The sequence below is a fragment of the Triturus cristatus genome, chromosome 12 (assembly GCF_964204655.1).
Source record: "Triturus cristatus chromosome 12, aTriCri1.1, whole genome shotgun sequence".
Taxonomy (NCBI): Eukaryota; Metazoa; Chordata; class Amphibia; order Caudata; family Salamandridae; genus Triturus; species Triturus cristatus.
Window position 1 is genome coordinate 60,101,876 of NC_140595.1, and position 12,070 is coordinate 60,113,945.

At 42.7% G+C, this 12,070-nt stretch overlaps 1 protein-coding gene across 1 annotated transcript in view; it reads right to left on the minus strand.

Annotated features, from left to right (window-relative positions):
• The window catches only part of REXO1 (RNA exonuclease 1 homolog), a 210,138-nt gene that overhangs the window by 163,606 nt on the left and 34,462 nt on the right, over positions 1-12,070 (minus strand). Inside the window, exon 2 of the mRNA XM_085639101.1 lies at positions 2,794-4,577. Within this exon, the coding sequence (XP_085495227.1) occupies positions 2,794-4,577 (1,784 nt within the window). The remainder of the gene's footprint in view (positions 1-2,793; positions 4,578-12,070) is intronic.

Sequence of the window (12,070 nt, forward strand, 5' to 3'; positions counted from 1 at the left end):
TCTCTGTTTGTCCCAATTTCTTAAAATGGGTCTATGAAGTCAATTTCCAACTAGGTCCTTTTACTCAGATCAGCCAACTATTAACTTCTTCCCCTAGTCCGCGTCTTGCCTCACACCATTTTCTAGTCTTCTACTGTAATCTTCCTTAGTGCACCGCCTTATGATCAAACTCTTTGCACTGCACCTGAGCAGACTACTATATTACCACAGACAAACATTCACACAGACTGAAAAAAAAAATCACCAACTCATGCTTGCTTCATAGCATCTCACAGAATAATGAATAAATGATAGATTACACCCATTTCTATCCCAGAGGGTAACAGACGCTACTTAAGCACCTGCTTTCCACGTCAATGCTCGCCTAACAAACTTCTCTTTCCTGTTGCCTGACACAAATTGAAATAGAAACAAAAGACCCACAGGTGATCTTCAAAACTAAAATAGACACACACAGAAAATATAAAGATGATGTTGTTTCAAGGCAGACCCACTTCTGTCTTATAGCACGGGCATTAGATCCAGAGTGACTCTTGACAGTTGCCAGATACTACCCATTGCCAGACCTCCAGCAACATAAGGCTGTATATATATTAAGTGTTTATGAGCACATTCCTGAGATGGGCTAGATTATCTTTTCCAAACGATGTCAAATTACTGATTACTAGTGGGTAGCTGTCCCTATTTGCTAACAGTTTTGTTTGCAGTGGTAGTTCAAGTACTGTACTACTCCTTTAGATTAAAAAAAAAAAAAAAACCCTGGTACCACTCTACATGCCCCAAGTTATCTTTGAGGTGGTCTCCGACTTACTTTGTTCCTGGGCGTTCACGAGCAAGTAGAACCGATGCAAACCAACTTCAATCTTTAGCTCTAACACTCAAAGACTTCTGCTGCCACGAAAACTCCGACAGTAAAAGTATAGCCACAATGCCAAGCACTTGATACCCTCCCTCCAAATAGGCCGCCGCTGTGATTAGATTCTCTTCAGATACACTAATTTCAAACCTTAACCTTCAATTTTAATCTAGAGTAGATGAGTCAATAATGCACAATTTACCATCTTGATGCCCCTTAAATTTTATGTCAGAAATTCATAGTTCTCTTCAGGCCCAATTACAAGCATCTGAAATAAAGGACCAGCCCTGGCACTACAATGCATCACCCAGCTCAGAAAACCCACCCGCTTCTCACCAGTGAACCTTTACTCACTCTTACCTCAATGAGCAAAACTTCAGAAATCTGAGATCTCACTATTCAACTTAAACACCTATCCCAACTCGCCAAACACATGTTACCCTATCTTGGAAGAATGAAAACCAGAACACTGCTACAGACACCTAACCCACTGAGGTTTCCAACTTAGTACTGCAGGGAATCTTTTAACATAAAAAGCCAAAGGAATTATCAGAACACAGAATAAGTTTGCAAATGCTCATCCATCCATCAACTTAAACATCAGTACCTGCATCCCCAAGTGTTGAGGGGCTTGAAATCAACCAATATTAGCAGTGAGGAACCAACTAACAGCAGTAACGTTAATAAACTGTGAAAACAATTATGTTTAATAACTCAATGCTACTTCCCCACTATTACCCCAACAATTCTGTTGCACCCCTTTCCAGCTTTCCTTTTTTCTCTCTCATAATTCCCAACTCTTCTATTGCCCCCATTGCTTGTGCCACTCTGTTGTGTTGACTTCCTACCCCAAATTCTCCTCCCCTGACCATCCCGGGCTTGTTTTGTAATTTCTTTTTTTGAGTGACAGGCAGTAGAAATTTGGTGCAGAGATGCTCCCTTCTTAGAGGTGCTTTTGTACACTTTATTCATTGTTGTAAATGTATTGCTCGAAGACAGGTGTCCACCATTTCTAAATGGTAAAAAACACGAATGGTGAATATTTCATGATGTAGGTCATATCAAGCATCATGCTGGGCAGCCGTAGCATCAGGATACATTGGTGGGGACACAATATTGTACACTGCCCCCTCCCCTTTTGCAGGTGCTGTACAGCATTGGGTAACAATTTAAGAACATTTTGACAAAGAGGATAGAATTGTCAAAAAAGCACTAGAAAAAGCTGGTCTGCATTGCTTAAAAGTTGAGAATGACTGCTTTGTCAATTGGGCCAGGAATTGCATCTATGGACCAATGCCCATTGCAAGGAAAAAGACTTTCTTAACTTCACCCAGAAGTTACAAACTACAGATGTCATGAAAGAGACCTGCATTCTTTGCTGGCCATTAATCAGCATGCCTAAAAAGCTGCATTGCTGACCCTTCAGTCTTTCTACATTACCACAAAGAATTTAAAATAAAGGATGTAAAAGCACACTTAAAGAAACACTTAAGGAGCGGCCCAACTTTCAGATTTGCAGCACTAAATGGTGGAATAATTTCGAAGTACTGCATGCCACTGAGTTAGGTACAGTGCAGAGGCGTGCAACTGGGGCTTGCAATAGAACACAAGTGACCAGATGAATAGTGTTAAGATAAGCAAATATAGACTAAACCAAAGCAGTTTGTTGCAAGTTTTCAACATGCTCACTGAGGATAAATGGGTATTTGAATTTAGAGTTAATCAGCAATCATAAGCCATATGTTCCTTGAGCATTAATCTAAACACATAGAAATAACTGTAGAAGAAAGGCATAACCTCACCCTCAAAAAACCAAAGCTGCAATGGATGGCAATCACTCTGATTACTAATGTGAGAACTAAAAAATAAACTGGATTGGTTAAAGTTATGCACTCCTCGTTTAGGCCCTTCTGCTTCCATGCCAAACTTTCCATTACCTGATTCTTCTGTCTCCCCTTGTCTTCAGTTTTCACATCACTAGACTCATTAAAAATCCGCAGGCACTCTTCCATTGGATCAGAGTCAAAGTCCAATAACTTTTCAAGGTTTGAGTAATCAACATCTGAAGAAGCCTCAGAAGATGCAGAAGATCTAGAGTTTGCTCGCTTTGTTTGTTTGCAGCCTTTCTTTTTTTTATTTCCACTCAAGGGCACTGTTTCAAGGTCCTCATCATCAGAGTCTGAACTGAAATTTAGCGGAGGTATAGGCTTCGACAGATTTGGTTCGTCATCATCGCTCTCGTCGCCAAACAAATCAACGTGGCTCAGTGAACGCTGCTTGGGCGCTGGTTTTGCTTTCTCGTCCCCAGACTTACTGACCTTTTGCTTGTTCTCTAGAGCAGGCTGTCCAGACTTATGCACTTTGGAGTCCTTGAGCTTTGAGCTAGAGGAGTGTCTGCCATTCTTGATTTCTGCTTCCTTCGGTTTTGATTCTTTTTTACCATTCCCACGCTTCTCAGAATCACACTTCTTGCTGACTTCAATATTTTTTGTTTTTAAAGAGTCACTCGAAGAACGAGACTTTTCCTTTTTTGAAGTGTCCACCTTTTCAGACTTGGATTTTTCGCTCTTTGCTAGACTGGCAACCAACTTGGACTTTTTTAACTTTTCTTTGTTGTTTTTTTCATTGTTTTTTAGTTTCAAGTTTTCTTCCCCCTTCTCAGATTTGTCTTTTTCACCACTTTTCTTCTTTTCTTTGTTTCCTGTCCCCTTCGGATTGGAGACCTTGCTGCTTTCATTTTTCTTTTCTTTTTCTTTAGGCATTTCCTTTACCTTGTTACCTTTGCTAGATATCTGGATGTCCTTTGCTTGTTTCTTTTTTTCTTCCATCCCATCCTCATTTATTTTTTTGTCTGCTTTTTTAATATCCTCAACATCGTACTGCACTGCTATCTCCTTTAGCTCCCGGGAAAACTGATCTAGCTTTTCCAGCTTAGCAGTCTTTTCTGCCACAGATACCTTTTTGCCCGGTTTGTCTTCAAGGGACTGCAGTGGGTCTGGAGGACTTGACATGCTCTCTGGACCATGGTCATCTTCAGAGTCAGAAAACCTTGCCAACGGTTCAAAACTAGTAATACTGCTGCAGTGTTTCTTCAAGGAAGGAGTGTAGGAATCCTCTTGACTAGTTTCCCTAACTCTTTTGGTCCTCTTCTGGTCTTTGCTGGCCTTGTTTAGCAGCCGGGCTGAGTAATTTGACAAAGGATCATACTCCAAGTCAGTGAGCGGCTTCGACTTGTCAACCACATACTTTCTGCTCACTACAGGGGGAGTCTTAGGAGCATGGGCCACAACCGCGGGGATGTATTCCATAGGGCATTTTTTGGGCTTGAGGCCATCAGAATCATCCGTAGAGTACTTGCACGACCCTTTAGCAGATCCTGACAGAGGAGTAGGGTTGTAGCTTGTGGTGTTATTCAGCAGATAGCTGCCTGGGTCATATTTTAAAATGGAAGATGTGTCCGATTTGGCTGTGGCTTTTTTGTGTTCATCTCTGGAAGCTTGCAATGAAGCTTCAGATACACTGTAGTCTTTCTTGGTCTCAAGCAGCTCTGCATACCTCTTCTGTTCCCTCTCCACCTCACTCTTGACTGCTTCAATAGCTTGGTTGACCCGCTCCAATTCCAGGATGTCAAGCTGAGAATCTGGAACATCATGCGCTGAGACATCTTCCTCTCGGGTGGAAGCCTTGGAAAGATCAGGGCTGTATGGATCATAACTGAGTTCTGGAGAAAGAAGAAATAATTGCAATTCATTTTTTGGTTCTAGAGCAAGACAAACTTTAGATGCAAACAAAACAACTTAAATTGGATTAACAGTTGTATCCACTTATTCAAGATTTTTAAACTTCAACATAAATCACAGAAACCCTAGAATATAAAATTCAGCTTTGTTGATTTTGAACAACATGCTCAGTTTTAGGAAACCAAAAGCCTTCTGCCAGTTAAGTTCTGCAAGATGGATTTGTTCTCGGATGGTTTTGCATGAAGGCTGAATGGATGGGAGGGATGGAAGTACAGCTTTCCTGGCACGGGTGACTTAGAATATAGGAATCAAGCATCTGGTCATCTCCACACATCAAAAGCCTAATTCTGGCACATATGCGCTCAGCAATAATGAAACAGAACATGGAATACAATGCTATGTTGATTGAGTGATGAGTCTATGACAAGAATTAAAGCGTTATAAGGTAACAAAAGAGGGGACAAAATCAAATGGAAGATAAGTCCAAGAACACAGTATGACTGAGGTTTAGGAGCTCCAAGAGAACGAGACAGGCTGGTCCCCTGACAGGATCTTAATTTTCAAACGCACAGCTGCAACAAACTGTACCCATAGTTAAATTTTAAAAAGTACCGACACACGATTATTCATGTTTCATAGATATAATATACATAAGTACATAATTCGTTTTTCCTCCTTTGAATCCATTTTATGTAACATTTAAAAGTAAGTTCTGTAATGCCCCACTAGCCTCAGCATCTTCATAGGCAGATAACTGCACACCAGTAGGATAATCCCATCAATTGCAGACATAAGAAATGGGATTCCTCTTTCTCAGACCTTTATTATCCAACTCAACAAATTGTATGGTAAAGTATGTAACCACAATAAAAAAGTAACCATCTTCTCTCAGTGTACACAGAAATTAGTGAAATGAGCGGTGGTTGTGGTTTTTAAATTAATGAGCGACTCCAGCTTACATAATGCACTGATACTCTGGAACTGGGTTTGCTTTTATATCCAAAGAGGTAGGGATCACGTAAACCAACAGGCAAGAACATAATGTCCTTCAATAGATTATCAGACGTCTGTGGAAGTTAGTTTTGGCCTGTATTATGCTTGCCCCAGCAACATGATTAGAGGCCTTTCTCTCTGAGCCATGGCATCTGTACATAAGCTAAATCCTCTCTCCCAATTCACTACAGGTCACAACTAGGGCTGGGTCATAATTCCTGCTCTGCAGTCGGATGCAAAACACTAGGCAAACAAAAATATAATGTATGTGTGTGAATAAATATGTATTGAAAAGGTTACTTACCCAGAAACCATCTGTTTGTAGTATGTAATATTGTAAAGTCACATACTCGGCATACTCCTATCTAGTGTTGGGTCCAGATGTTTAACAATTATCTTCGAAGCAGTTTGGGCCACAAAACTAGCTCGGACTCCACCCTTGGGCTCCAATGCACCATGACACAGATTCCCCCGCAGATCATTTGCTTCTCAGTGGGAGAGTAGTGTAAGAGGAGTGCAGTGTCCAAGAAAGAGTGCTGTGCATTGTGAAACGAAATAGGGAAACATCTGAAAATCGGTGGCTTCCGGTGAGGAGGGTGGGCACATGCGAATCTACAGCACTACATGTCACAAACATAAGGTTACATGGCAAGTAATAATTCGCTCATAGCATCTGTGGCTGTAGATACACATGCTCTGCATAGACTGTAAAGCAGTTTCTCCTCAAACCACTGGCCAGCAAGCACATGATGCTGATATTGGGAACAGTGTTCTTAGACAGCTTGGCCAACTAAAGCCTGGTGATGGGCTAGAATATCCAAATTGTAGTGCTTAGTTAACATGTTTGGAATGACCAAGTGACCGTTTGTGGCTATCAGTTAAAGGGAAGTTATAGAGGAAAGCCAAAATCACACCCTTTTTGCCTAGGGGCACTGTAGATGGGATGCATTTGACAATACATTCCGTATTGCCCAATTTAGAGATGGGGCAGCCCTTGTACAGTTTGGCAAAGGCTACAAAAAGTTGATTACATGTATGAAAAGACTTAGTTCATCAATGTAACACAGGAGAGTCATCTCAACATCTAGGGTGTGAATGGCCCTTTCTGCTACGGATTCTGGTTGCAGAAACAAGATGGGCATCTCAATATTTTGTTTTATGTGGAAATGTGAAACAAACATTGGCAGATTCTTGAGGAAGGACCAACCGAACCTTCTGAACCTGAAAGAACACATCAGTATTTTACCAGCTTGGAGTTCGCTAATGTGCAGGAGAGCTGGTTGCTCCTAGAAGCCACATTCCAAGGCACAAACTGTAGATCACTGGAGTGTAGGGATTTGTAAGGTGGACCTACAAGTCGTGCGAAAACCACAGTAAGGTTCCACAAGGCCATTCTGAGAAGTACTATCCTCGGGCCTTTTATGAAAGCCTCAATGACAGGAAATTTGAAAAGTGAGGAGTGTTGCCCGTTTTGCAAGTATGGTGCAAATGTGGTTAGATTTAGACGATTGGGAGGGTAAGCAAGCTCTAGCCTTATATAGATGCAGTACAGGGACCTTAAAATGACCTGTCTTGTGAGAACGACTAGGTCAGTCTTACCCAGGTCACTGCTAGTAGGATGAAAGCCATGGACACCTGCCTCATTTTTTCACTATGTACGGGATGAGGAGGGTAGTGGATGAAAAGCACAGGCAGATATCCCTGGCCAGTTCGTCCATTCTCCATTGCCCACAGCCTAGGGTGGGTCAGGTTCTTAGAGGCTACGTTTTGTCACTTTGCTTGAAGAATTGTGGGTGGAGTTTTCACTCACTGACTTGTTGATGCATCCTGCTGAGCAGGTCCAGACATTTTTTTTCTTGGTCCCTCGCAAATCCCAAGCCAACAAATCAATGTTGTTGCGGATTGCCCAGATCCACAGCCCTTGATCCAGTGCAGAGCATGGGAGGCTGAGGTGGGGAGAGTGCTTTCTGCATGTAATGCATGGTCACTGTGTTTGTCTTTTTGGATGAGGATGGTCTTGCCTAAAATAAGTCTGAAGAAGGCTGCAAGGGCTAGAAGGATGTCTCATTTCAGATAGTTGATGTGCTGTCACTGGTGATGAGTGGTCCAGGTGTCTTGTATAGTCATGTTGTTGAGGTGAGCGCCACACAAGTGATATCAATGGAAACACAGAAGAGAGTTTAGAAAAGGTCTGACGAGGAACAGGTTGCTGCTATTCCACCATACAAGAGAGTACTGAGCCCTGGCACTTATCAACATCCGATCTTCCAAGTGCCCTTTCGTACTGGACCACTGCCTCACAAAGCACTCCTGGAACAGTCTCACAGGTACAACTCAGCATTTAGCACTATTTTGATGCAGGCCATCATCCACAACAGATTCCTAACGGTCCTTACAGTGAGAAAACGTTATGTCTGACAAAAATGCAACAGCCATTCAAATTCCTCACCCAGTTAGTTGAAGTATACTTTCCGTGTGACAGCATTTAGTACGGAGTTAAAGAAGGGCTGAATTGGCTGGAGGTGATATGCTGATGGTGAAATCTAACCTGAATAGGGACACTGCTGTTTGAGTGTGTGCTAGGCATTGTTGACTGCTACTACTCATGATCTATAAGTCATTCAGGTATGGCAAGATGTGTATGGCCTTTCTGCACAGGTGTGCTACCACTAGGGTCCTTTAAACTTTTGCACCAGTAGTGACTCCAAAAGGTAATAGCTTGAACTGACAGTGTTGTCCACCTACCATGAAGTGTGAGGGGGGGGGGGAATGTTAGAGACAGCAACTTTCAGATCTAGCACTGACATGAAGTTGCCTTGGGGGAAGAGTAGGGCGGCATGGTGAACATAAGGTGTTCAGCGAGAATGAGCCTGTTAAACAGCTGGAAGTCTAGGATCCACCAGGGAGAGCCAACAATCATTCAGATCAGGAAGTAGAGGGAGACCCCTCCTTTTCCTTGGTGGTGTGGGGCACAGATTAGAAGGTACCCCTGGCAAGGAGTGCCATGACCTCTTTCTCCAACAGCTGAAAGTGGTCTTGGCTATAGACATAGTGGCAGGCTGAGATGTTGGTTGACAATACCCTCCGACTGAGAGAAGTCTCAAACTCCCTACAACAAGTGACATGATGTGGGCATGGGTGGATGGAGTCAATATTTGTTGCCCATGGCGCCTTAAAAAGAGCCAGCTCTGCAGTTACTTATAATGCCAACCCACTGGAATGTCTTTGTCTGTAGGGAGTCTTTAATGGCTGCTCGTACGGTGTCTCTGACCTAAGGCTGCATATTTGGTACAGCCCCGGTACTGCTATCTGTACAAGGCGGACCAGAGGCTAGGGGACAGCAGGGCTTCCATTGACTTAATATCCCTGTCCTTTTTGAACTTCAAGCACCTGTTGACTTGCGGACGAACAGGAGCCGAGCAGATGCTCTCCATTAAAAGGGAAATTGAGGAGGTGCTGTTGCATCTCATTCATAAGAAGGGGGGTCCCTAGGGGTAGGATGGGTAGACAGGGGAAGAGGGAACAACGGAAACCTTCAGAGAGAGAACAGGCCCCACTGTCTACACTGAACTGATATCGTTAAGCCCAAGGGTGGGTCAAATTAGATGGAAATAGGCCCCGGGCCGGGGCAGGCTCAAAGAAATCAAGAGAGCAAAGAAAATAAAAGAAACATATTTTATTTAAACAATAATATTGTGATAATGGTCTTAGCCAAGAGGATAGACATTATAATAAGCCGTTAATTATAGCTATAAATGCACAGTCCCACACAGAGACACAAACAAACACACTCTCATTCAAACAACACGTTCATATTTATGACAAAACAAATGCAAATTAGACACTTTATATATACAATTATTATCCGCACATTAAAAGTTGCATCCAGTTCGAAATGGGCTAATACAGTCCCATTTGGTGGGGATGGATAAGTTCTTTCAATGAGCCCACAAGGGCAGGAGCCAACGCACGTTTCGGTGTAAACTACACCTTCATCAGGGCAACGACGATGTAAGGTGTGTGGGACAACACAGAACGGGTCTATAGTGAAATCATAAACAAGGGTGAGAAACACAAAAAACAAAACATCATCAAAATTTACAGATTGTACTAAAAAGAAACATTAGACATTATAATCAGTAGGTTAATGTACAACAAAACATACATATGTACATATTTTCTTCTCTTCCTTTCTTTACACAATTAGAGTCCAAAACAGCCCGAGGCTAGGGTGATATTTGGATAACAGAGAGTCAAACTAATAGGAGGCTAAAGGAAAAGGAGAACGGGGTGCACCCTGCGAGATAGGATCTATTCATATGAGAACAAGTTTACATGCCAAGAAATAGGTATACACCCATAGTGAGAAATGAAATGGGAATAGGAGCGTGCAAAAGAAGTCAGCCAATACGGTAAGACAGAGAATGCAAGTGAGAAAAACCGCAAAAAATAAATACATTTATTATTATTATTATGTATAGACAAAGGTCGGAAGGGGAGATATATAGGTGATTGTCAGAAGGAAGCAATACCTTTCAATCCACAGTACTATTTGCAAATCGGCTCTTCAAAGCGATATAGAAGAGACAAAAGCTAAGCGACAAGGGGGACACATGTGTTCTGTAAAGAAAAAGAATGAACAGAACATCAGCAAAAAACATGCAATAATGAGACCGACCCTGGGGGTCAATAGGAACGATGTAGGCAGACATAGAGTATACAGAAATACCGGGTCGCAAATAAAGAACAGTATGCAATATGAAGAAGGCTTACCAAGGGGATAGTTAAATCGACTATGTTCCTAGATCAAAAGGTGGTTAAAGAGCTAGAGTCAAGGGGCCAACCACAATCGGCCTGTCAGTTGTGGGCCCCAAACTATGTGAGTCCAGCCCAGAGGGTATTTCTGAGGGAGAAAAGAGAAAAACAATAAATCCAAGAGAAGTCAGCTAAGGACGCAGAATGCATGTTATACCTGAGGCTAAGGGATAAGAATACTGCGTTAGTCCCACCTATGGCAGGCCGTCCAATCGGGTGGTACGTGAACAGTCCACAAACAGATTCTTGAGAACACGGTAGATAGGGGGGGGGATGCAGCAGATATCAGGTTTGTCAATAAGATGAATAATCTGAAAAGGGAAACGGACAATCTGTTTCAGAGATTCTATACAAGCGGATGCCAAGTTAGTAATAAGCACAAAGTGCCAGCTGGCGTCCAAAAGACACAGAAGGGTCCCAAATGGGGTGTGTCTAAGATAGAAAAATTCGCCGGTTTTACAAGCCCAAACTGAAATGAGGCTAACACAAATAAATAAACAGGGGAGGGATAAGTGGGTCCAAAGGACTGCCAGTGTACTCAGGACCGCAACGGAGCAGACTGGGAGGGGACAACGGAGAGTCTTACCGTTGACGAACACGGAGCTCAGACGGAAACCGGGTCCAGCAGGATGAATGCGGCAGTATCAAGTCCAGATGGCGCAAATGACATGGGCCGAACAGTCCAGAGTTTAAATAGAACCCAACCTGATTAAGAGCCGGAGAAGAATTAGTCTCGCGGGAGTCCCAGGAGTAAAGAAATAAACGAAGGGCTGCGGGAGCAGTACTGGGAAGGCCGATAAAAGAGGCGGCCATTTTAGAAAGGGAAGAAATCACAGCAGTATAGCAGACGTAACTAGGTCTGGAGATCAGATCTAGTACTGTGAATAAACCAAGCAAAAGGATAATCAAAAAACGAGTAAATGGAGCTATATAGGCCAGCTCAAATTACAGTAGAGTATCAAGATTTAGACAATATATCTAAAGGGGGGGTGAAGGGGGGGGGGGGGGGAAAGAGGGGAGAACCTCTTTCAGATAAGAAGGCCCAAGCAAAACAAAACAAAACAAAAGGTAAGTCTACATCGCAGTAGAAAAAATGATAGAGTAAAAGAATATATATAAATGTATTCGAGTAAACAGAAATAGGCAGCCGGGCAGATAGAGGGTCCCGGAATATAGGCTCAAGTAATGGCATTTTCCCAAGGGCAGGTCTCGTTGAGGCCCTGGGCAACAGAATCAAGGTAATATATCCAAAAAACCTCCCTCTTCTTTCTGAGAGTAGTGGGGTCCTTACCCGCCGGGGTATGTATTTTTTCCAAAATGACCCATTTGAGGTCTAGTTCTGAGTGGCCCGAGCTAGTCCAGTTCGACAATACCACTCCGTCGAACCATTTTTTAGGGAACCGCAGAGGCAACTTTCGCCCCAGGAATCGGAACCCCAGACAGAGGGGATTCCGTCAGGATCCAATACAGCCTCAGATGTACATCCAAACGAGGCATCAACAATATTGGAAAACATAAATAACATCCCTGTGTTTAACTTATCACAAAAAAACATCAATCCTGAGACCTCTAAATTGTTATCTAGAGGGTTGTCCTTTGTTCCATCGGCCAACTTCAACAAATTTGAATTAATCAAGGACCTCCATTCCTTCTTTCGGAAAATAAG